The sequence below is a fragment of the Acomys minous genome, assembly GCF_964271855.1.
Source record: "Acomys minous genome assembly, chromosome: 18".
NCBI classification, from domain to species: Eukaryota; Metazoa; Chordata; class Mammalia; order Rodentia; family Muridae; genus Acomys; species Acomys minous.
Genome location: NC_140501.1, coordinates 2,671,038 through 2,697,895, shown reverse-complemented (window position 1 = coordinate 2,697,895; position 26,858 = coordinate 2,671,038). Strand labels below are relative to the sequence as shown.

The window sequence follows — 26,858 nt, the reverse complement described above, 5'->3', positions numbered from 1 at the left end:
TCATGGAATGATGTCTACAAGTGGCGCTTCCAGACTCCAGGGTCAGGGTCACCAAGAAAGCGTGTTAAAACCCGTGCTGCTGGGCCCTCGCCCTCTCTAGGGTGATCCAACACAGAGGTCTGCGTAGGATGGTTAGGCGCACCAAGGGCACCTAGGCTCCCCGATCCCAGGCCCTCCTCCGAGCTACCGAAAGCCTAGCCAGTGCCGCCCCCACTGAGTGGCGCTGTGCTGGAATGGCCTGGAGAATCAGTTCTACAGAGCATGCGCATGCGGCTGGCCCTTTAAGGCTCCAAGTGTGTCAGCGAACAACCTAAAAGCCAAGTCTTTAGGCTTAGGCAAGATTTAGTGAAGCCTTGAGGAGAATAAAAGGAGCAAGAACCCGAATGTCCGCAGGCTCTGTGGCGATGGGAGAGCCTGTGCGGTGAGGCAGAGATGGGGTCAAAAGGGAGCGAGCGGGCGTGCGTGCGTGCGTGCGTGTGTGCGTGCAGGTGTCTGCTGAGGCCAGAAGAGGAAGTCAGCTCCCTGGAGCTGTAGTCTCAGGTGGTTGTTAGCCACCCCACACGGGCAGTTGGACCTGAAGTCAAAGCTTGGCCCCAAGTGTGCGACCACTAGGCTTCTCCCCAAGCCCTTGAGGAAGGCTTTAGAGCAGATGCCTCCCCACTTTTCCTCAGCACAGCCGGTGGTAAAGGGAATCGGTTTAAAAGCCAGCCTTCCCATGACCTGCACGTCCCAGGGACACAACAGCAATGCAGTTCCAGCAACTTGATCACTACGAACCAAGTACAGGAGTATAAGTCATCCCTGTTGAAACTACCGCCACACAGTAGTGTGGCCTGCAGACCCCTGACCGGCCACATAGCTGCCGTGGCTGCGTCACCCACAACCTCCTGCACAGCTGCCTTTGGGGGCTGGATGGCTAGTTATCCCAGGAAAAGGTGTATCATTTACATGCAGACTGTCCCCTAATCACCCAGCTATGACTCAAACTAGATGACACACAGATGACTAACTGTCCTGGGGGAAAGCAGCCAGACCCAGGCCATGATGAGGAAGGAAGGGGGACGGATGGGTCGGCTTGGCTGAGGAAATGGTGGTGGAGCATGGTTTGCTGGACATCACTTCACTGGGTTCAGTTCTGAGTACCTTCCTTCACGAGGACAGACCAAAACAAAAGTAGCAGTTCTCAACTGACCACACTGAGATCAAAACCAGATATTCATGCTGGGTCTCAGTAAGTTATGGTGTGTGTCAGAAAAGCTGTAAGGTCACGGCGAGCAATGTTCCACAAAGTCACCGCCCCCTTCTGGTCATTCCTAACCGTGACAGGGGCACCACAGGAGCGTTCACACCCACAGGTAACCAAGTACACCGTGACAGGGGCACCACAGGAGTGTTCACACCCACAGGTAACCAAGTACACCGTGACAGGGGTACCACAGGAGTGTTCACACCCACAGGTAACCAAGTACACCGTGACAGGAGCACCACAGGAGCGCTCATATCCACAGGCAACGCAAGTACACCGTGACAGGGGCACCACAGGAGCGCTCATAACCACAGGCAACGCAAGTACACAGTGACAGGGGCACCACAGGAGCGCTCATAACCACAGGCAACACAAGTACACCGTGACAGGGGCACCACAGGAGCGCTCATAACCACAGGCAACGCAAGTACACAGTGACAGGGGCACCACAGGAGCGCTCATATCCACAGGCAACGCAAGTACACCGTGACAGGGGCACCACAGGAGCGCTCATATCCACAGGCAACGCAAGTACACTGTGACAGGGGCACCACAGGAGCGCTCCTAACCACAGGCAACGCAAGTACACCGTGACAGGGGCACCACAGGAGCGCTCATATCCACAGGCAACACAAGTACACCGTGACAGGGGCACCACAGGAGCGCTCATATCCACAGGCAACGCAAGTACACCGTGACAGGGGTACCACAGGAGCGCTCATATCCACAGGCAACGCAAGTACACCGTGACAGGGGCACCACAGGAGCGCTCATATCCACAGGCAACGCAAGTACACCGTGACAGGGGCACCACAGGAGCGCTCATATCCACAGGCAACGCAAGTACACCGTGACAGGGGCACCACAGGAGCGCTCATATCCACAGGCAACACAAGTACACCGTGACAGGAGCACCACAGGAGCGCTCCTAACCACAGGCAACACAAGTACACCGTGACAGGGGCACCACAGGCGCGCTCATATCCACAGGCAACGCAAGTACACCGTGACAGGGGCACCACAGGAGCGCTCATAACCACAGGCAACGCAAGTACACAGTGACAGGGGCACCACAGGAGCGCTCATAACCACAGGCAACACAAGTACACCGTGACAGGGGCACCACAGGAGCGCTCATAACCACAGGCAACGCAAGTACACAGTGACAGGGGCACCACAGGAGCGCTCATATCCACAGGCAACGCAAGTACACCGTGACAGGGGCACCACAGGAGCGCTCATATCCACAGGCAACGCAAGTACACTGTGACAGGGGCACCACAGGAGCGCTCCTAACCACAGGCAACGCAAGTACACCGTGACAGGGGCACCACAGGAGCGCTCATATCCACAGGCAACACAAGTACACCGTGACAGGGGCACCACAGGAGCGCTCCTAACCACAGGCAACACAAGTACACCGTGACAGGGGCACCACAGGAGCGCTCATATCCACAGGCAACGCAAGTACACCGTGACAGGGGTACCACAGGAGCGCTCATATCCACAGGCAACGCAAGTACACCGTGACAGGGGCACCACAGGAGCGCTCATATCCACAGGCAACGCAAGTACACCGTGACAGGGGCACCACAGGAGCGCTCATATCCACAGGCAACGCAAGTACACCGTGACAGGGGCACCACAGGAGCGCTCATATCCACAGGCAACACAAGTACACCGTGACAGGAGCACCACAGGAGCGCTCCTAACCACAGGCAACACAAGTACACCGTGACAGGGGCACCACAGGCGCGCTCATATCCACAGGCAACGCAAGTACACCGTGACAGGGGTACCACAGGAGCGCTCATATCAACAGGCAACGCAAGTACACCGTGACAGGGGCACCACAGGAGCGCTCATATCCACAGGCAATGCAAGTACACCGTGACAGGGGCACCACAGGAGCGCTCCTAACCACAGGCAACACAAGTACACCGTGACAGGGGCACCACAGGAACGCTCATATCCACAGGCAACGCAAGTACACCGTGACAGGGGCACCACAGGAGCGCTCATATCCACAGGCAACTCAAGTACACCGTGACAGAGGTACCACAGGAACGCTCATATCCACAGGCAACGCAAGTACACCGTGACAGGAGCACCACAGGAGCGCTCATAACCACAGGCAACGCAAGTACACCGTGACAGGGGCACCACAGGAGAGCTCATAACCACAGGCAACGCAAGTACACCGTGACAGGGGTACCACAGGAGCACTCATAGCCACAGGCAATGCAAGTACACTGTGACAGGGGCACCACAGGAGCGCTCATAACCACAGGCAACACAAGTACACAGTGACAGGGGTACCACAGGAGCGCTCATAACCACAGGCAACGCAAGTACACCGTGACAGGGGTACCACAGGAGTGCTCATAACCACAGGTAACGCAAGTACACCGTGACAGGGGTTGCTGAGTGAAACAGACCTGCTGTGACTTGTGGGGAGAGATGTTAGTAGATGTTTCTGTATCTAAAGTAGCATTTTTAGGGTCTGCATGAAGAAATATTCCCTGTGAATAGAGCCCATTCATGATCAGTTAGAGGAAGTGACTAAAGATGCTTTTAAAGGTTTATTAAGTTTTTCTCATTGTAATTAGAATTACATAGCTAATACATAAAATGTCCTTATGTTGGAAGGCAAAGAATAAGAAGTTTCACCACAAAAAGAAAAAATACATATAAAAATATAGCTTTGGGGGGTTGGAGAGAGATGGCTCAGAGGTTAAGAGCACTGTCTGTTCTTCTAAAGGTCCTGAGTTCAATTCCCAGTAACCACATGGTAGTTCACAACCATCTACAATGTGATCTAATGCCCTCTCTGTCATGCAGGCAGAGCACTGTATGCATAATAAATACATCTTTAAAAAAAATATACAGCTTTGGGGCCAGTGAGATGGCTTAGTGGATAAAGGTCCCTGGAGCCCCACGGTGGGAGAACTGATGCCCACATGAATGTGTAGTTGCTATGATTTATGGGACAGAAGACTGATGCTGACATCAAGTGACTGGCAGCTGGAGTCCACAGTCGCAAGCTCCCATACCAAGGAATTCAATAGTGCTCAGACTGGACATATATTTATGATTCTATCAGTCAGGGGCAGAGCAGTTGGCAGTCCTTCGTTCATCCCAGCCTGCTGCCTGGCTTGGTGGCGAAAGCCGATTTACGCTCAGGACTCACACAAATCAAGTCCAGGCAGATGCAGCATGGGAGGAAGACAGAGACCTGCGTTCCGCATGCCATTCGGTGCGGGTGGAAAAAGATGCCCACAGACCTGCCCTCTACCCCAGCACAGGCAGCCCACAGGCACACAGAGCCCCGCCCACCACAGACAGAGACCTGTGGACTGCCGTGTCTCCAGTACACGGCCCAGGTGGGCCTTAGGCACCCAGTTACGGCGGCCACACCACACATACAGAGACTGTCACCCGGGGGGTCCCTCAGGCACATGGCCAGCCTGCAGCAGGAGCCACCACGATATGCAAGTATGCGGTAGACAGATGAGAGAGAAAGGCAAGTGGGGCAGCTTGAGGAGAGATGCAACTGGAGACTGGAGGCTGGAGAGGAGCTGTGAGTGGCCAGCCCTGTCACCTGGGGCCATGGTTCCAGCCCGAGCTGCCACGTCTGGGTCCATGGCTAAGCAGTGACAGGGGTCAGGGTCAACGTCCATAGGTCATATTACCATAGAGAACACCCTTGGTTGGGGCAGCCACTGGACACCACATGGATGTCTGGGGTCTGTGCAAAACTGGCCCCGCCCCCCACAGGTGGCAGCACTCAGCATGCAGGAAGCACAGTAGAGCTGGCTGTGGGGGAGGGGGAGGGTGTGTGGGTGAGCCAGCTCTGGGGATATGACTATGGGAGAGCTAACCAGCATTTGGGAAAACTGCACACAGGGTCATGAGGAAAGGAGCACTGGCCCTGTCCCCACCAGCTGCAGCACTCAGGAAAGCAGGCCATCCCTGCACCGCGCCTGGGAAACAGTGGAGCTGGCCCAAATGGCAAAGGCACAGGTAAGCCAGCCATGAGGGTGTGAGAGCAGGAAAGCTGGCCCAGCCCCTCCCAGGCTGCAGGACTTGGGAGAGTGGGCTCCGCACCTTGATTGGGCAGCACAGTGGAGCTGGCTCTGGGAGGGTAAGCTGGTCCTGGAGGCATGAGAGCAGGAGAGCTGACCCTGCCTCCTGCCGATGGTGGCATTGTGGGTGACCTACCCAGAGCAGTGCTAGAGAGCTCAACCTGGTGATCCAGATAAGGGAGAGCCAGTGTGTTGACCAACCTAGCTACCACCTAGGCCCAGATCCAGGGCTCTAAGTTGGCCCACCCCAAAATCTATACCATGTGTGAATAACTATGAAACATGAAAGGGCCAGTCCTGCTGATCCAAAGCTGCCAGATCTCCATGACACAGGAAAACAGGATAACCAGGAGGAGTCCCAGTGAGGGTCCAATATTGATGGCGTCACAGAAGCCAGAGACCTTGAACCAGACCAATGACTCATTACAATGAACATTTCCAAGTAAAGGTGCGTGGACAAAGGGATATACTGTGGATACACTGTGACACACTACAGCTTCCACGATGACATCTTCTATGGTGTGTGTGTGTGTGTGTGTGTGTGTGTGTGTGTGTGTGTGTGTGTATGTTTATTTGGGGAGGGGAGGTTGTAAGAACAAAAGGCAGATATGAGGGGATGAGGAGATGAATAGGTCTGGGGTGCATGATGTAAAACTCACAAGGAATCAATAAAAAGTTTAAAAAAATAATTACATTTATTCATGTGTACACATACATGCGTGTGCCACGATGAACACATGGAGGACAAGAGACAACTTGCGGAAGCTTCTCTCTCTCTTCCTCTCCATCATGTGGGTTCCAGGTGTCAGACCCAGGAGCAGGCACCCATACCCTGAGCTATGTATGGCACTGGCCCTAATTACTTTTATCTACACATAAAGTGGTAGAGCCTCTTTCTTTTACTCCCATGTGGTTTTGGTTTGGTTTTCTTTTGTTTGTGTATGCTTGTGTGCTAAAAGACAGAGACCTAAGGAAAAATGTTAGGAGTATGATTAGCAAAAATCTAGGGCCTATATTATGGCAACTATTTTGGGGGGCAGTTCTAGACAGGGTTTCTCTGTGTAGCCCTGGCTGTCCTAGACTCACTTTGTAGACCAGGCTGGCCTCAAACTCACAGCGATCTGCCTGCCTCTGCCTCCCGAGTGCTGAGATTACAGATGTGCATAAGTATGAGGGCCTGAGTTCAGATCCCTCCAATCCACACACGAAGACAGAGGGGCCTCTGCGCAGTGACAGGGAGCACAGCACCCGTGAGCCTGCTGGGAGAGCAGAATGCGCAGCTGACTTGTTGGCTGTGACAGGACTACTAGGAATTGGTGTCCAACCTGAGCTAGGTGGAAAGTGATCATCAGTCTTCCCAGTAATGGCCGCACACGAATGTGGACAGGACACAGATCCTCAGATGCAGAAAGAAGGCCATGTATCGCCATGTGGTGGCTACAACAGTGAGAGTTGAATGCAGCCACTAAGGAAGAGGATGCTGGTCAAGGGCAGATCCCTTGGTAACACACACATAGGCACACTCACACACACACTCACATGCATGCACACACATGTGCACACTCACATATGCACGCGTGCGCGCGCACACACACAGCAGTCCTTCTCACACTGTATCCGACCATAGTGTAAGCCTGGCACAATGACCAGGTCCCGGCTCAGCACATCCAGGATGAACGACTGCTCCGCACTTCTCCGATATCTACGTGGACCATTTCAAAGCCATCTTGAAAGCATCGCACAGCTGCTTGAGTCTTCACAGACCAGGCTTCTCTGCATTGCTTGCATTGCTCGCGCATCCAGTAACCAATTGCAAATCAAAGACCTGCTTTCATGGGAGATTTTACACTCCATTACCTTCCTTTGTCTTTTTAAGAATTCTCTACTGGTGGTGAAGAGAACAGCATAGTTTTCTTCAAAGTGGGGGGAGGGGGTGGTCTAGAGGTTGGGTCTTCCCATGTACGTAAGGCCACACAACAGCCCTTACTCCGCTTTCCATCAGGCAGCATTTATTCTGAAAGACATGACTTTCATGGGGTGCTGCGCCAGGGTCCACACAGCTGAGGGGCTGAGGAGAGCATGGAGGAACGGCTTAGAAGAGGCTCACAGAGGTGGCTTCACACCAGCCGTTTGTTCAGCTCCTCGGAGTCCACACATGAGCGACGTGCACTGGGTCCCTGCCCAGCCCTCAGAGATGCATGGCTGAAGAAAAGTCTCTGTAAGGTCTGTCTCGATGAGGACTTCAAATAGTGTGTGCTCAGACTCGCTCCTCTCGCCCTTGGTGCCATCCATATTCCTTATTAAAATAATCATAAAATTAAAAAGCATGCTTCCGTGTAGAAATAACAAAAGAATAGTCTAGAAGCATGCTGCTTTCTAGCCTCATGGTGAGAGCCACCCTCCAAGATGGCGCAGACGGTGAAACCCTACTGATATCAAGTAGGCTGGTGGCTTGTCTAGGCAAGCAGGCTAGCAAACAGAAAATGTGTGCTGCCAATTACGTAAGGAGCACTCGAGGCCCAATGTAGCCTCAAGTTACAACATTCCTGGCCTTGGTTTCTGTCCACACGATGCCGGAAGAATCCCAGGCCAAGCTGCCAAACTCTCTGAAGAATTTCCAACTCCAGGGACTTGGTAAACTCCATTAACGAAGACGACCCGTGGGGACAGGATGAAAACAGACTTGGGTAGCACCTCTTCTTTCTAGGCCTGCCCTCCAAGCTCCACAACCAACTGAGCCCCCCAAAAAAGAATGCAGAGCAACTTAGGCTAAATTTGAGGCACACAAGGCTTCTATATTATCCACCTCATACTGCTCTGCTTCCCAGTGAGGCGCAGACTGTCCGTCATGGCAGACAACCCAGAGCCACCACCTGCACAGTGACGTTCCACTGTGGGTGACCAGCATCAGCTCACAGGCCCAGAGGCATGCTCTGTGGAGGAAGCAAGCCGCCGTAGCCTGGAAGGAGAGACAGGGTTTTGCTGTAGAAGTTGCCTGACCACAGACACCTGGGTGAGTGGGAAAGAGAGGCACAGGCAGCTCCCTCTGTTTGGCTGATAACAAAATGACTCCAAAGTCACACAGACAAGCTGACGTATGTCTGTCTTAGAAACAAATTGCACTGAGTCAGGTTTCTTGAGTTCAACTGTCGTTCTAACTAATCAACCTACTCTCCCTCTGTTCAGCTCCCACACAAAAACACACAGGCATGTGCAGTCAGAGAGAGTACACACACACATGTACACACACACACACACAGAATATAGCATACACACAAACACACAAAAAATGTGAATACATACATGCACACACAAATACACACATAGAGCACACAACACACATTCAAACACATACACAGAAAGAGAGCACAGCACACACACACAGAGAGACGTGCACAGAGAGAGAGAATACACAGGAGAGAACACACAGCTCACATGCAAACACGCAGGTATGTGCATACATTCACACATACACAAATACACTCTAATGAATACATGAACACACACACAAATGCACACTCACAAATACATACTCATAAACTCACACATACACACTCACACGCATATACAAACACGCTGGGGTGGAGCAGGCAAGGAAGAGATACCCAGCCCAAGAGGCAGCTCACCCCAGGCTGAGAAGTGAAAGCGGGCAGGAGGCCTCCGCTCCAGTTCTCCCAGGGACGCTCCTGGCAACCCCAGCACACCCTGGTCTGTTCTGGAACAAAGAACTCGTGAAACCCCACTGGGGAGGAAATGAGAAATACGGGGCTGTGGAGAGAGTCCGGCAGTTAGAAGCACTTGCTGCTCCTCCAGAGGGCCTGGGTTTGGTTCCCAGAGCCCACGTGGTGGCTCACGGCCATCAGTGACTACAGTCCCAGGGCCTAGCATCCCCTCTGGCCTCTTACGGTTTGCACAGGCACCAGACCAGGAATGCATGGGTGCCAGGAAGGGCATGGGGTACATACACAAACATGCAGGGGAGAAGTAAGACACTTTACCTGCCTTTAGTGCCCCACCTCTGCAGACCCCCAGATCTAATCTGCAAATGGGACGGTCTGGCATGACCCAGGGCTGAGTGAGAGTGTGTACAGAAAGAAGGTGGTTCTGCCACCAACTTTGGCTATACGCAGGAAGCGGCCCTCTCAACAGTCTCCTCTGCTAGGGCGTGGTCTGAACAGGAGGCCATGCTTAGCACAGACCCAGCAGGACGTGGAGCGGAATGTGAAGGCGCCAGCCTGCTGTCCTCTCAGGAAGGAGACAGCAGACCCTGGGACTTCAGGTACAACAATGGCCTTGGAAGCATCTCCAAAGCCAGGAGCGATTCCCGCGCTTATCCTCCTGCAAGCACAGGAGAGGAGAGGCTTGCGAGGGGCAATGCACCCCCAGAGAAGACCACTCAGTAAACACCTATGCTTTCCCCAGTCAGCACAAGACACATGCGCCTGAAAGCTAAAGGGGAAACTATTTGGAAAAGAGAGGAGAAAAGTGAGATGAGCTCATTCTCCCGGCATCCAAACAAAAACCAAAGCCAAACAAAGAGTCTGGCAGGACACAGACTTCTTTTACTGGGCTGCTTGGAAATGGCAAACTGAGCCCAGGCCTCTCGGGATCCCTCCAGTGCAAGCTCCCTTCCAAAATGCAAATGTCCTCTGGCAGGTATTTATGTCACCGTGTGACTCTTCTGAAGTCATGTAGCTGAGATCATTCACACACGGAAACTGTTAGGTCCTGACAGTGAGTAAGAGGGAGTGGGGGAGCGGAGTGACCCAGCGCACCTGTGGCCACCCCGAGAGTGAGGCACAGAGGTGGGGGCTTCCAAACGCCAGTGTGTGAGTGGGGAAGAAATCCCAGGAGCCTCCGCACATCCCCTCAGATGGCTTCCTCTCGGCAGATTTGCAAGGAAAGGCTTCTGCAGACCAGAGGCGGCTTAGATACAGACAAGACTTACTCTTCCCTCACACTCTTTGACACAAACGCATCCCCAAGTATGGCTGATATCACTGTCCCTCCGTCCTGCCTCTCCCTCACTGACTGCAATGAAACCACTCAAACTGGGTTAAGAGACTGTTTAGTCTAGGTGAGGCGCTTTAGGTAAATTCGCCCCCAGATGCCTTTAAAATTAAACTCTGGAGTCACCAGGTCCCTGCTACAGGCTTCTCACTCATAGGATGTAAGGCTTTGCTGGACCACTCAGCCCCGCAGCATGCCACCCCCAGGGGTGCCTTTCCTCCGGGGGGATGTGTTTATAAAAGATGTGTTTATTTTATGTGTGTATGAATGCTCTATCTGCATGTACAGCTGCACAAGAGATCCCATTATAGATGGTTGTGAGCCCCCATGTGGTTGCCGAAAATTGAAGTCAGGACCTTTGGAGGAGCTGACAGTGCTCTACCCTCTGAGCCATCGCTCCTGCCCCTCAGGGTTTTCCTTGTGTGTTTTTCCTGAGAGAAACGTAAGGACTGCAAGACCTTCTGAGGCCTCACACCAAGAGACCGTGGGCTAGCCTGGGCTAGTTAAACAAGATGGCTACTAGCTGAGGGATAAGAAGACAAGGTCAGCACCAAGCAGGACCTACTGCCTGGCATGGGAGAGCCAACGGAAGCTTCTAGACTTCCCCTAGAGCTCTTCCCAGGGTGCTTCATCTAGTACTCATCCTTTTCTTGTTCTTAAGCAGGGGCTGCAAGCTGGGAGCATGGTGGGCTGTGCCAACGCTGGACCTGTCTCTGGCGTTCAGACCCAACCAAATCACAAGTACGTGCCCTCCTGACATACTGCAGGGCCGCCTCCCGCGTGCACCGGGGCCTGGCACTGCCACAGACTTCCAGCATACAGCCGTTGGGGAAATCTGAGCTTCCAAATGTGTCCTGACCCCCAAAAACTATGGAGGGGAGCTTGGAGTTTTTATCCTAGGCAGGCCCGTCTCTAGCCGACATGACAGAAGGTAGGAGCAGCCATCCAGGGCTGTACAGGCTTCAGGTTAGACTGTGGGCTGCTCGGCCCATAAGGCTGCTCTCTCTGGCTGACTCATCCTGAGCCCAGATTCTGAACTCCTCAGCGCTCCTCAAGCAACACAAGAACAGGCCCCCACTTCACCAATAACCTCCTCCACACGGGCGCCCTACCGCCCTGGGTCTTGGTGTTTATCCTGCAGAGCCGGCTCAGAGGGCACCTCTTGCCCTTCCACTCCTGGTCAGCAGGTGCACACAGACCTTTTGATCTTGAGTAGAATTTGGCAATTTCCCCCTGAGCTCATGTCTGTTTCCCACGCTAGAGCAGAACAGACTCCCGGCCAGCTGTTGTCCGGCTTTTTCTCGTTCAGCTGTTGCTGGTTTTTTTCACTTTGGAATACTTTTCCACATGCCCTGACTTGGCTTTTACACACCGCCCGAATATGCTAGACGGTGCGCTAACAGGCACACACTGATGCCGTTAGCCAGACAGGCTCCAGAACCAAAGCACTGTCCTGGAACTTGGCCTTCTAACTCAGCTGCAGGACTTCCAGTGACTCCGCCCTCTCTCTTTGATCTCCCCGTCTATACAATCAAGGTGAACACAGTGTGTTGCCCTTGGTGCTGCCGTAAGGATTAAACCACAGGCACAAAAGCCTTCAGGCAGGGTGGCAAGCAGGTGACACTTCACAAATGTGCCAGGCGGGTGGTAGAGGTGCACACCTTTAATCCCAGCACTCAGGAGACAGAAGCAGGTGGATCTCTGAGTTTGAGGGCAGCCTGGTCTACATAGCAGGATGACCAAGGCTACACATAGAAAGCCTGTCTTGAAAATAAAACAAAAAAGACAGGGTGCTGGAGAATTGGCTTAGTGGTGAAGAGCAGTATCTGCTCTTCTAGACGTCCTGAGTTCAATTCCCGACGATCACATGGTGGCTCACAACCATCTATAAGTGATCTGATGCCCTCTTCTGATGTGCAGGTGTACATGTAGATAGAGCACTCATATACATAAAATAAATTAATTAATTTTTAAAAAGAAAAACCAAAACCCAAAATTTCAGTGTTAGCTTTTCTGATGGAGGGAGAAGGAAGTCAGGAAATAAGCAGCATCCCTCATTAGTGCCCCCCTGAGTCTACCATGAAAAGCCCTCCTAAACGGCAAGAGCGATCTCCTGAAAGTCTGTGGTACCCAGAAGTGCACCGTACACACAGCATAGTTTGTTAAATGTTTCAATGCATCATAAAGATGGTGGTACACACTGAGGCACCCTGAGGTAACCTGAGGCAGAACCCTTCCTCTCTTCCCTCTGGTTTTACCTGCCCAGCCTCTGGTCGCACTTCTTCCATCGCTAACACCACTTTAATTCTGGCCACTGTAACCGTCGCTTTATTAGAATGCACCAGCTACTGTGCAGTCTGAGCGTAGAAAGCAGGAATCTGGTCCTGTCTTTCCTTGTTTAAAACTTTCAGTATCCGTAATCCCAGCATTTGGGGGGAGGGGGTGGGGGGAGGGGGAATCATGCAGGATAACAAGGGACAGTAACCCGGACTACACTGTCATAAACAACTCCTCCTCCTCCCCCCTCCCCCCCTCCCCCTCCTCCCCCTCCTCCCCCTCCCCCTCTCTAACATGCTCGAATGAAGCACATTAGCCTCTGCAGGCTCCGAGGTCCCTTCTGTTCTTCCACATTTGTCTTGCAGCCCAGCGAGGCCCCAGCACACCATGCATTTACTAGAAGCGCTGAGAAGCTTTTGGCTCCCGCCTTGGCTCTCTGGAAGCTGCCCCGCCCTGCCTCTCCACCTCCTTCAGTTCACCTGCCAGGGACTCCAGTGGGCTCTGCTGTCACCCAGTCTTACTCCCATCTCAACTGGGTCTACTCGCTAGTTCTGCAAGCTGTGAGGAGCCGGCCTCTGTGGCTTCTTCCACCTCACCACTCTGTGATTAGCAGGCACGCAGCGGCCATTTGGTAATTAGAGAAATTATGGAGTCAGCATCTAATGGCTATTTAAAAATTAGAGAAATTATTGGGGCCAGTGAGGGGGGAGGTTAATGCTTGAGGCATTCTGCCAACTGCTCTTCAAAACTAAAGCACAGAAAATAATGACTTCTAAGGCTGTACCTCTAACACTATTACGTATGTCACAGCCTGGGTGACAAAGATGTGAAGGGTAAATTAGCTCGTGGGCTGCACCCACCCTCACGTCTGAGAACCCTAGAAACTGTGAGCACAGAGGCTGAGCACAGCCTGATCTACCCTCTCAAGAAGAGAAGGGAGCCAGCTCTATATGAGGCAGAGAGGCATGAGGAGTTCACAACCTCCAGCTACACAGGAGCCTCAGCTACACAGGACAACCTCAAAAAACAGCTGAAAAGAGAACAGAGAATGGGGTGGGGGGGGGGGGTCAACTGACAACCAGTTCTAAGACGTCCTCTCTGCAGGTTCATGTGTAGACTCAATTTGCTTATCCAGTATATTTTATTAACAACTTAGTGACCGAGCCTACGTCAATTATAAGCCAATTAACCAAAAAAAAAAAAAAAAGTAGGAAATGAGGATTAATGGACACAATAACAAAACCTTAAGGATATCAGTTCCAAGGAACGATTCTCCGGTCAGGAGCCGCAGGATTTCTTCCCCTAGAACCTGGGGTAACCAGACCCCAGAGCCTCAGCAGGAGCCGGAGCTCTGAAGCCTTCCCTCGAGCTGCTCTCTCCAGGAGCGTCTTGAAGGGCAGCGACAAACAGCCAAATCTATTCCAAGTCTCCAAAGGCCCCACCTCTGGGCTCATTTATATAGCTCCTCCCAGCGTCTGTTCACGGGATCTTTACAGGTGACAACAATCAAGCTCCTGCACGAGGTGGTTGCTCTTCTAGTGAATCAACCTCACCTGCTCTCTCAGGACTGTTCCGGTTCACACTTGGGACCCTAGAGAACAGGCTTCTCTCCTTCATCCGTGAGTCACAGCTATCATGTTCTACGCTGTTTTTCCCTGGTTAAAAAATACATTGCTCAGAATGTATCTTTAGACACAGCCACCAGCTGTTAATTGATATTTGAAAATGCTAAGATAGGGTTTCATTCGGCATTTTAGTCAGGGAAGGACATTAGCGATCCTTAGAAGGCAGAGAAGTTACAGAAGACATCAGTATGTACTCTGTGTCTGTAAAGACGCAGTCCCTGCTGCCGGAGCAGTATGAGTATGCGTGCGTGTGTGCGTGCATGTCTGTGTGTGTGTGCATGCCTGAGTGTGTATGTGTGGTATGTGTGAGTCCATGTGTGTATATGCGTGTGGTGGGTGTAGGTATGTGCAGGTGTGAGTGCACATGTTTTCTGTGTGTGCGAGACTATGTGCACATATGTGTGTGCATGCATGAGTGCATATGCGTACATGTGTGTGTGAGTGTATTGTGCATACATTGAGTGTGTGTCCATGTGTGCATGTGTTGAGTATTCATGTGTGCTATGTGTGCATGTTAGTGTGTGTGTGCACCCGTGTGTGTGTGCACCTGTGTGTGTGTGCAAGGGTGTGTCTGCTTTGGAACCACCTCTGACCTTCTGTTCTATCTGCTGACATTCCTTTGTTAGTAAAGACAGGAAAATGGAGAAACAAACCAAGCTTCCTGGAGGATGCAGCTGCTGGAATGGGATTTTTCTTTCATCAGAATGAACCAGGAATCCACAGAAAAACTAGTGTGACTTGCTGTGTGAACAGGGTATTTCCCACGAAAAGGAATTTACCAATGCACTCGCACGTTAACCCTTAGCTGCTGGAGTCCAGCCAAGGCATGCTTTCATCAAACCCCTTAGGTGTCAAACATCTATAAACTGCTAAACAAATTACTTAGTTCAACAGCAGCGTACACAGCATAACCTGTTTATCTAGCGTTTTTTAAAAAGAATCATTTGTTAACTGTGCGTGTGTATAAGCACGTGTGCACCAGATGCACACAGGTGCCTGGGGAGGCCAGAGGGTGTCAGGTTCCCTGGAACTGGTGCTGGGGACTGAACTGTGGCCCCAGCAGGGACGCTGAGCGCTCTTAACCACTGGGCCATCTCTCCAGCCCCTGCCTATTCTATATTATAAAATGCAGACTAATCTATTTCTCTCCAAATTTATTTCTATCTTCCTGTAATACAATTGCACTGGCAGTTGGAAGAGAAGTTTGCCTGATGCAGTACGTGCCGGTGACAGCGCAGCATGGCCCAGTGCCGGGAGAGCAACGGTGGGTATGGGGTGGCCTTCCAACAGGGGCTGGGGAAAATGAATGTGGGTGTAAATAGTGACCATAAGTATATCTGAAGTCACTAACACAGAGGTCAGCCAGTGTCTGTGAGGGCCAGACAGCAAGCATTCTTCGTCACTGGTAAGTATTACAGGTCTCTGTCATAACAGCACAATGCTGACACCCTTAAAGCAGCACAGACAGTTATGTAAATAAGCAAAGTGGGTGGCCAATAAAATGTTACTTACACAAGCAAATGGGAGGGCAGATTTGTCCCCCAGGTTAGCACTGGCTGATCCCTGGGCAGAAAAAAAAAGGAAACTAGGTAAAAGACACTAGGAACCAAAGTGTTGGTTGGTCTCAGTTGGGAAAGAATTTCTACACATAAAAGTCATAGGAAAAGACTGTTGTATGATTTCATCCATGGGCAAAATTCTGTTAGTTTAACAAGTAACAAGAAATGAAACAAGGGCTGGAGGCAGCTCAGCAGGCACAGGCGATCGCCCCAAGCCTGACAATGTGAGTCCAGTCCCTAGTCCAGATGATGGGGGAGGAGAGCCGACTCCTACCAACTGTCCTGGGCGCCACACGATGCTTGACATGTGTGCACGCATGTCTGTGTGTGCGTGCGTGCACTTGCTTGCTTGTATGTCTGTGTGAGCGCACATGCAGAAACACACACTAAATAAATTTATAATTTTTTCAAAAATAAATTAAAGCCCAGTGGTGGTGGCACACAGCTTTAACCCCAGCACACTCGGGAGGCAGTCAGGTAGATCTCTGAGTTCAAGGCCACCCTTGTCTACACAGTGAGTTCCAGGACAACCAGGGCTACACAGAGAAACCTTGTCTGGAAAAATAAATAAATAAACAAATTACTATGTATTAAAGACTTTTAAAGAATTCCTTCTGGGTCTAGAGAGATGGCTCTGTGGCTCAGACCACTGGCTGCTCCTCCAGAGGACCCGAGCTTGGCTCCCTGTGTGCACACGGCAGCTCACAATCATGTGTAACTGCAGAGGATCCAACCCCCTTTTTTCTGCCTCCCACAGGCAGTGTGTGAATGTGGCACATACACGCACAGGTAGGTATAATACTTAGAGCCACAAAATAAGAATAAACGTTAACAATTACACCTACCAAGAGCACAGTGAAAGCTGAGGCATGAGGCGCGCAGGCGTGAGGCTAGCCTGGGCTACACATGAGAACTAATCCTAAGATACAACAAAATAAGCCCCTTTTGCCTTAATAAACTCACTTTTACGAATCAGGCCTACAAAAATAACTGTATAGTGACACAGTGCTTTGGTATAAATCTTAATTTACAACAATTTAAATGTGTACCAACGATGGAAGTCTCTAAGAAAGTATATTATTTAACAATGGACATATGATGTATATACTTAATCATCTTCTTAGAAGATATAAGAAATTGCTTCTAATAAAATAGAAGTTAAAAGGACATCAGAGACTTCTAAAATATTATCGCAGTTTTAATATTTGCACAGGCAGAGAAAACCATTATAAAACAATATACCACCTATTAAGCAGTAATGACTTTTGGCCTGTGGGGTTATGGGTAAGTTTTTTGTTTTGTTTTGTTTTCCCCTTTATTCTTCTCTTTAATCTCTGAATTTTCTACAATAATTATATAGTCTCTATATAAAAGCAAAAAATGTTACTTTGAAAAGACAAGAAAGCCTGAGTTCCTCTCTAAGGCCAGGAAGCAACAGGACCACCCACCCCGGGGAGAGCAAGGGTGGAGCGGGGAAGTGTGGGTGGAGGTGGGAGTGGGGGGTAAGGGGGTGTAGGGTGGGAGTGGGGGGGTGGTGGAGTGGAGAAGGGGAGGGCTGGGGTGGAGTGGAGAAGGCAGGGAGATGGGGGGTGGTGTGGAGAAGGCCAGGGGCGCTTCTGCTGCCCTCTACTCTGAATGTCTAAGAAACAGCCTAAGCCTAAGAGGGTGCAGCCTCCCAGAACAAACATTCCACCCCTCAGTGGACATTGCAGAATCCTCTCAGGAGATGGAGGAATGCTTCCAGAGGCAAAACCCAGAACAACAATGTGACTTGCCTAAGTGGACTGAAATCTAAGTCTCTGCAGTCTGCCTAACAGAGAAGCCCGCCGACAGCTTAGCACTCAGCTCAGCACTCCATGTCACGGAGGGAAAACACAAACTCGCTTGCCTTGAAAAGCATTTTTAAACGTGTATTATAGGGGGCAAAGACAGGAGTGCACACCGCAGCACACAGGCGGAGCTCAGAAGACAACGTGCAGGAGTCAATCATCGACTTCCACCATGTGGGGCCGGGAATTGAACTCAGGTCCACAGGCTTGGTGACAAGCCCCACCATGTGCAGCCTGGGGATTGAACTCGGGTCGTCAGGCTTGGTGGCAAGCCCCTTTTCCTGCTGAACCATCTCATCAGCCCTTGTCTTGACATTTTTAAACTCCTTATTTTCTGCAGAACAATCCACACTATATACAAGACCCTTTAAAAGTAAGTGCTCTCTTACCCAACTATTCCAGGTCTAGAAGTCTCCTATAACAGCACTCTGACAAGCATTTAAAACACATATGCAAGGGTGCTTACCATAACATTAGAGTCAGAAAAAAATGCAATAATGGGTACAAGTTAAGTAAAATGTTCCAGGGTTGGAAGATGGCGCAGAGGTTAAGAGCACTGGCTGTTCTTCCAGAGGGCCCAGGTTCAATTCCCAGCATCTACACAACTGTCTGTAACTCCAGTTCCAGGTGATCTGACACCTTCACACAGACATACATGCAGACAAAACAACAATGCACATAAAATAAAAATAAATAAATATTCCCCAGGACTTAGGAGGCAGAAGCAGGGGAATTCAAGGCCAGCCTGGTCTACAGAGCTAGTTCTAGGACAGCCAAGACTACACACCAAAAAAAACCATTAAAAAAAACTAAATAAAAAAATGTTGCATCCATAAGCTGAATTACCATTAAGAATAAGACGTAGACCCAAATGCCCATCCCAGTCCCACTGACCCAGGGCAGCTGGAAGACAGACACCCAAGCACCTGCCACTATGATGGATGAATATGTAATGGGGAGACAGGAAAAGATGGGGTACACGGAGTAGAGATGGGACAGAAAATGAAGCTGTGGAGAAAGGTGGAACTGGAGGCTGGAGGGTAGTGAGGACCAGGCAGATATGAGGGAGGGAGGGAGGGAGGGAGGGAGGGAGGGAGGGAAGGAGAGAGAGAGAGAGAGAGAGAGAGAGAGAGAGAGAGAGAGATCCTACCTGATCACCCAACCAACAACACCCAAGTGAGAGCATGCTCACAGAGGGACGTAACTTACGCCTCACTTACCCCTAATTGCCTCCTAAAGATCTTCCCCCAAAACACAATCATCTTAGAGAATGGCGTATGAACGTGGTGGGTTGGAGAAAGACAACTCAGACTCTAGCAACTCCGATGTGTTTTGAGTGCATGGTTGACCATACGCTGGATGATAGTCTGAAATATTTTGCCTCAGGATATTTAAATCAATCATTTTCTCTGTACAATTTCCACCATCCGTGTTTACTGCTTGTTTATAGTTTAATAAATACTAAAACAAATAAATCCCACCATTAGGTAAAATGATAAATGGTGACAAAACCTTGTAGACAAGCCCCGCCCCCTCCTGCTGGGCAGTAGGCCCTGTAGGCCCCGCCCCCTCCTCCTTGGCAGCAGGCCCTGTAGGCCCCGCCCCCTCCCCCTGGGAGTAGGCCCTGTAGGCCCCGCCCCCTCCTGCTGGGCAGTAGGCTCTATAGGCCCCACCCCCTCCTCCTGGGCAGCAGGCCCTGTAGGCCCCGCCCCCTCCTCCTGGGCAGCAGGCCCTATAGGCCCCGCCCCCTCCTCCTGGGCAGCAGGCCCTGTAGGCCCCGCCCCCTCCTCCTGGGCAGTAGGCCCTATAGGCCCTACCCCCCTCCTCCTGGGCAGCAGGCCCTGTAGGCCCCGCCCCCTCCTCCTGGACAGCAGGCCCTGTAGGCCCCGCCCCCTCCTCCTGGGCAGCAGGCCCTGTAGGCCCCGCCCCCTCCTCCTGGGCAGTAGGCCCTGTAGGCCCCGCCCCCTCCTCCTGGGCAGTAGGCCCTGTAGGCCCCGCCCCCTCCTCCTGGGCAGTAGGCCCTGTAGGCCCCACCCCCTCTTGCTGGGCAGTAGGCCCTGTAGGCCCCGCCCCCTCCTGCTGGGCAGTAGGCCCTATAGGCCCCACCTCCTCTTGCTGGGCAGTAGGCCCTATAGGCCCCACCCCCTCCTCCTGCGCAGCAGGCCCTGTAGGCCCCGCCCCCTCCGCTGGGCAGTAGGCCCTATAGGCCCCACCCCCTCTTGCTGGGCAGTAGGCCCTGTAGGCCCCGCCCCCTCCTGCTGGGCAGTAGGCCCTATAGGCCCCACCCCCTCTTGCTGGGCAGTAGGCCCTATAGGCCCCACCCCCTCCTCCTGCGCAGCAGGCCCTGTAGGCCCCGCCCCCTCCGCTGGGCAGTAGGCCCTATAGGCCCCACCCCCTCTTGCTGGGCAGTAGGCCCTATAGGCCCCACCCCATCCTCCTGCGCAGCAGGCCCTGTAGGCCCCACCCCCTCCTCCTGGGCAGCAGGCCCTGTAGGCCCCGCCCCCTCCTGCTGGGCAGTAGGCCCTGCTGTAGGCCCCGCCCCCTCCTGCTGGGCAGTAGGCCCTGCTGTAGGCACTCCCAAGCAGCAGCAAGTAAGGCAGGGGGCCCTCAGCTCAGGTGCAGAGATAACTTAGAACCAAGCCAGCTGTCTTCAAAGACATCAAAAAATGGGTGTCATCAATTCTGTCCAGTGTCAATAAATAACTGATAAATTCGTTTTGGTAATTAGAAAGGACCATTTAGTCTGAGGAGGCTATAGTACTCAGAAAAACCTAGATGCTAATAAATAAAAAATAAAAAAACCACGAAAGATATCTAGCAAATCCTATACTAGGTTAAACATGAACAACTTCAGTTTTAAGGTAGTAAGGCCAAAAAACTTGTGTTTTATATTTAAATGAGTAAAATAAAGAGCTACATTACTCCAGTCCAGCAGGCTCCTCCCACCAGCACTTTTCCTTTGGCCACTGAGAAAGAGACCCCAGTCTTTCTGATGAGTGTTTGGTATGTATTTGGGATACAGGTACATGGAAATGGGGGGGGACGGGGACAGGCAGATGCTGTAAATGCAAAGTGACGGTGTGTTCACAACCTTGAGGCATTCAGGGAAAGTAAAGGCTGGACACTGGTCATTGTATCTGTTGAATAATGCCCTTTGCCATGCTCCATCTGGCAGGAGAAGCCTGTTGGATATAAATAGGATACAAATAACAATATAACAATAAATAATATAATAGTGAAAGAAACTCAAGGGTCTCAGGCGATGGATCTGTCAACAAAAGCCCTTCAAGGAGGGCCTAGAAACCATGTAAAAATGACAGGCACACTTGTAATCACCAATGAGTGGGTCGAGATAGTGGATCGCTAGCCAGTCTGGCTTTAGTGGTGAGCTCTAGACCAATGAGAGAGCCCGTCTCAAAAGAAATGTGCAGTGATCTTGAGAACCACACCAAGGTTTTCCTCTGGCCATCACACATGCATCATACATGTACACACGGGAACATACAAACACATGCATCGTACATGCACACACGGGAACATACAAACACATGCACCAGGAAAAACTGAAGACCAGTCAGCTTTCTCTCCCTTTGTGCCCTAACTGACCAACTTCTTTTTCCTCAGCTATGATCAGCAGAAATACAACTTAGCACAATAACACAACAGGTTTTCAATTCTCCCACAATTACAGAAAGAAAGTAAAACATGACAGTGCTGGCCATAGCCAAACTGGGACTCCTTAGACGAAGAAAGTAAAGCTGGCAATGTTTTGCTTCCGCTTAAGTGCTCACTCCTATGGAAGGTTTAGCCTGAGTGGCTTCCTGGGCCCTCACACCAGCAGCGCAGGAGGTGAGCACCCCACAGCTGCCTGACGTCAAGTACAAACAAGCGGTCAGGACGAATTCCCAGTGTGACAAGATGATACTTTCAATGACCCTGTAAAGCAAAACTCCTGAGGAAAAATCGCTCCTCATGAGTGAGCTCTGTCCTGACTCAGCCTTCCACATCAACCATGGGAGAATCAGCAATCAACATTTAAATGGAATAAACTATGAAGGCGTCTCAGTTGGACACAGAGGGATGTGGAAGCAGTTTCATGCCCAGAACCATGCTTTAAACACATGTATGTGTATATGCTCATATATGTTCATACATGTGTTTGTGTATATGCTCATATTTATCGCCTGCTCTGCAAATTCCAAGCTGGTGTGAGATCCTGTCACAAAAAACAAACAATAGCCGTGTGTGGTGGCGCACGCCTTTAATCCCAGCACTCGGGAGGCAGAGGCAGGCGGATCACTGTGAGTTCGAGACCAGCCTGGTCTACAAAGTGAGTCCAGGACAGCCAGGACTACACAGAGAAACTGTCTCGAAAAAGCCAAAAACAGAAAAAAGTAGGCAGAACGTAAAGAATGCACCCAAAGCTGTTCTTTGGTCTCCACACAAATGTATAGGCACCCCAAGACACACATGTGCAGCCACACACATATATGTTTACATATTTAGGTACAATATATTTGAACTTTAGTCACTCTGCACTTACCAGATAAAGTCGTCTTCCAGCACCACCCACACGGAGCCGACTCCTCATGGCTTAGCTATAGGAAGCATTCTAGTAGATGGTGTAGACGCCCCTGCCCGACCATTCTAGTAGATGGTGTAGACGCCCCCGCCCGACCACGCTAAAGGCTGCACACAGGATCTCTGCACTGCACTTCAGAGGCCTCCGATGGTCACAGAGAGGCTTGTCTACGCTGTACAGTTCTCTGCTTGCTAATTTACATGCTGCCTTATCCCAAAAAAGGGACTCACACACTCACAATAACATCAAAACAAGCACACAGCATTCTGTCATGAATGACAACCATGAAACAGGAAGTGAAACTTAACCAATTTAAAAATTGCAGCTGTCAGAGTGGTGAGGTTCAAGGGTCTCTCAGGATCTGAAACCTTATCAACTTTAAAAAAGCAGCCAGGCATGGTAGTGCACGCCTTTAATCCGAGACCTCAGGAGGCAAAGGCGAGTGGATCTCTGTGAGTTTGAGGCCAGCCTGGTCCACATAGTGAGTTCCAGGCCAGCCAGTGTTCTATAGTGAGACTCTGTCTCAAAAAAAAGGGGGGAGGGATCTTGGAATAGTAATGCATGCCATTAAGATGGCCCTCAGGAGGATGGCCCTCAGGAGAATGGCCCTCAGGAGGATGGCCCTCAGGTGGCTGAGGCAGGTGGATCTCAGCAGGGTCAGGCAGGAAGAAACTAGCAGGGTCTAGAAAGCAAGTTCCAGGAAAGCCAAACAACACACATACACACACACACACACACACACACACACACACACACACACACACTTATGAAGTTACTCAATAAAGCACAACCGCTCAGAATATGGGGAGAAAAAATTTCTTTCAGGGCGTGCCATCAAGAAGATACCAAAAATCAGAAAAGTAGCAGCACCAGAGCAATCGCATACAATTAGCACCAATGACTCAGACCGTGCTGTAAGGGCCCGGTACATTTCACTCACTGTTCTGTGATAAGCACCATCTTATCTGATTCCAGCAGATAAGGCGCAGAAGCGAGCGCAGAGCAGAGAGATGAGGTGCAGAGCGGGAACAGTGAAGGCTGGCTCCAGAATCACACTCTTTAAAGAAGCAGTGTTTTGTTAATGCATATGTATGTGTCTCTGTGTGAGTACGCACAAGTGCATGTGAACATTTAAGGAGGCAGAGGAGGGTCTTGGAGCCCCTGCAGCTGGCGTGGCAGGCCTTCGTGGGCCACCCAAGGTGAGTGATGAGAGGCCGACTCTGGTAGGGCGAGAGCAACAAGTGCTCTTAACCACTGAGCATCTCTCCAGAATCTCACTGATGTGCCGCGCTGCTTCTCAGCAACCCCAAGCGAGTCAGCCTCGTCATCGCCGTCCTCACACTGAGCATCACTTCACAGGATGCTTCCCGTGAGGTGCTTCAGTGTAGACTCGAGAAAAGCACGCAACTTGGATCAGAGGAAGAAACTTCACTGAGACCAATGTGAGGCTGCCCAACACGTGGCTCTGTGGCTGGCAGGCAGACAATGGGGACGTGAGGTCTCTGGGGGGCACAACACAGTCCCTCCAATGAGGTTTGGTATGTGCTGAGCGGCTAGGGTGAGGCACTGGAGGCTGGGCTGACCATGCAGAGCCCACATGGCAATGCCTCAGGAAGCCTACATGGCCAGCGAATGGGAAGATGGAGGGAAAGTGAACAGGTGGGGAGGGGGAAGTGCGGGGCGGGGGAGAGCCCAGCGTGGCGACCTCTGCACCTGACCCTGAGCTGGAAGGTCCAAAGCAGGAGGAACACGGCCTGACCTTCATTCCCTGACGTGTGCGAAGGAGATCCGGGAGCACAGGGAGAAGCTGGGGTTCACCCCGCAGCAGCTTGATGAACAGCAGTAGCCCACACGGTTCCTAGGAACAGTGTGTCGTGAACCCAGGCCCTGGGGCCTGACAGAGCCCGAAGCAGGTTACTACTGTCTCGTGCAATGAAGGAAAAGGAAGCGGGGTGGGGGGTTTGGGGGTGTCCTCTTCAAGTCAGGTTAACCAAAGACAAGTCAGTCGGCACAAAGAAGCATGGCCCACAGCACAGGTGGAAGCACCGTTCAGTAGCACAAGTAGAAGCAGCGCAGGCCGGCAGCACGAGTGGGAGCACCACCCACAGCATGGGTAGGAGCACTGCCTGCAATAGTTGGGAGCACTCCCGCAGTACGGGTGGGAGCACCACCTGCAGTACAGTGGGAGCACTGATAGCAGCACAGTTGGGAGCACTGCCCACAGCACAGGTGGGAGCACTGCCCGCTGCACAGGTGGGAGCACCGCCCTGACCAGCCCAGCTAAGGTCCCAGGCTGTGACTATGGGTAGGTGATGGGGCAGAGCACAGTAGTGGGCCAGTCCTTCTCATCTCTGACAGCAGCTATTCTCCAAAGGATATTTCAAACTACAGCAGAGCTTAAAATATTCAACAGTTAATATAGCACCACTTCCATTCCAAATATAACCCTGGCTTCCAAGCTGTATCCGACATCTCCCATGATGTCTTCCTTTCTTCGTTCTGAGCCGATGACAAAAGCCCCTGGCAAAAACACATTCCCTGCCTGGGCTCCTGCAGATTCAACCCCAAGGTGCATACAGTGCACAAACACCCCCTCCTCAGGCTCAGATGGCAGCCTTGCCCCTGGTGCTGACACTCTCCTGCCCTTCTGTCTGCCTCGCTCTACTGAGCAGCTGCCAGCAAGGCTCACACAAATTCCCACACATACTTGTCCCCACTTGCGGTGACAAAAACTGCAGCTAGAACAGAAGGGAAAATGGCAAGGCACCCAGAGAGGAGAGCAGAGGAGCCCGGCGCGTGCTAGAGGCACACCCAGCTAGGCTCGACGCCTCTTCACCACGGCAGAACACAGAAGCCCGGGGCAAACTCAGCCTTTTCTCATGACCCTTCACCCATGAACATCAGAACTGAGTTTTAAGAAAATAAAACTATAAATATTTGTCTGGTGTCCAGTACAGTTTTTTTCATGATCCCTGGATGAGAGGACAAGCCATTAGTAAGACAGACCTAGCCAGGTAAAAGGCTGAGAAATAAAGAGGCTGAATAATTCACCATCGCTGGGGGATGGGGTCAAATGTGAATGTCTGAACATGCACTATATATCACTGCCAAACTACACCAAGAACCAGAAGCCCGTGAAAGCGCCTCGCAGAGCCAGGCTAGTAAGACACCTTACTCTTCCTGTGGATGCTTACCTTGCACCAAGACACAGCATCCTCACACATACAAATAGGTGCCTCAATCTTTCCATCAAGATCACTATACAGACAATATATGCACATTTACACACACACACACACACACACACACACACACACACACACACACACACACACACACACGAGCACCCTGAAATAGATAAGAGCTGCCTTACAACTAGCACCACTGAGCTACTAGTTAATTAAATGAGACAGCGTTTTACCAGGCAGGAGGAGATCAGCAGCTCTGAGTCTTCTTCTGACCAACTGTGCGCTGCGCACTCAAGGACATGACTCTCCCCTTGCTGCTTGCACATGTGAGCACAGTTTCTCTCAAAAACGGTGCGGATGCCTTTGAAGAGAATCACACTAGTAGTGCAGCCCATCCCCAAGGTGTGGACGTTCAGACTTCTAGCAATCTCCACACCATCCCCACATCGGCTTCCTCGGCTCTTCAGACACAGGCTCCCACTGTACCATCTTCTTGACAAGCAGTTACCGGCACCGGAACAGAAGGGAAGTGCCAAGCTGTCACACTAGAATCCGTTCCTGCCCAACAGCCTGACCAAAAAAAAAAAAAAAAATCCCTGTGTAAAACAGGAAGGGTGGGTGGTGCCAAAGCAAGATGACACACCTCAGATGTACCAAGACGGCGAAAGCATCGCTTTTCCAGCGAGCTGCTTCACTGCCAGTACAGAGAACAGACGTGCAGAAGATTAGCACAGGTTGGTGGGGCACGCTGGCTCCTCAGATCTGCCTGGGATTGCTCTGCGTCTCAGAACCTGCCCAAAGTGAGCAAGGCAGCGCCAGACAGCCACCCTGCTGCAGATGCCGCTGCTGGAGGCACAAAGGCTTCTCGACTGCTGCAAGAAATCACTCTCCCAGAATGCTTCGCCTGGCATCTCTATTAGCAAACATTTCTTTCCTTGACCTAAATATGCTGCTTGTTTAATCTTGCATCAATGAGGAAACAGAGAAGCCAACGAGAACGGGGGAAATGCAGCCTAAAAAAACCGGGGGAGAGTGCTGGGCTGAGCGCTGCTATGGAAACACACGTGAGCACACACTGCAAACCTTTCCCGTGCACGGGCAGCAGCCTGCTGGCAGCAGAGCACAAGAAAGCAGGCACAGCTGTGTGATCCTGACTTCTGTCCCACTCTGCTCATCACTAGAGAGTGCTAACCCAGTTAGTGCTGCTTAAAGATTGCCCTGCGCTGGTACCCGAAGATGCAAATGAGAACGCGGGCAGGGTTGGCCCATCTGGCCGGCCACGCGTGGAGAGCAGCACTCTACAGTCCTCAGATTCACGATCAGGCCCTTCCACGCAGACCCACCTCAGTGACACTGCTTATGGCACATCGCGTGACTCTTAGGGAAGGGATAACAGGACATTCGTCGTTGACATCACACTAAGTTGACTCCGGCCATCTCCCTGTTTGCACACAGAG

At 51.5% G+C, this 26,858-nt stretch overlaps 1 protein-coding gene across 21 annotated transcripts in view; it reads right to left on the bottom strand.

Moving 5' to 3' along the window:
• DOCK9 (dedicator of cytokinesis 9) overlaps positions 1–26,858 on the bottom strand; it is a 262,679-nt gene that overhangs the window by 177,131 nt on the left and 58,690 nt on the right. For 3 of the 21 annotated variants that reach the window (XM_084767081.1, XM_084767066.1, XM_084767082.1), the window contains exon 1: positions 25,635–26,167. The exons of 5 other annotated variants lie outside the window; for them this stretch is intronic. In XM_084767081.1, the coding sequence (XP_084623207.1) occupies positions 25,635–25,796 (162 nt within the window). In that variant the 5' untranslated portion in view covers positions 25,797–26,167. Of the gene's footprint in view, positions 1–25,634; positions 26,171–26,858 lie in introns of those variants that run through there. 13 more of the 21 variants (XM_084767063.1, XM_084767086.1, XM_084767064.1 and 10 more) reach the window with 8 other exon arrangements.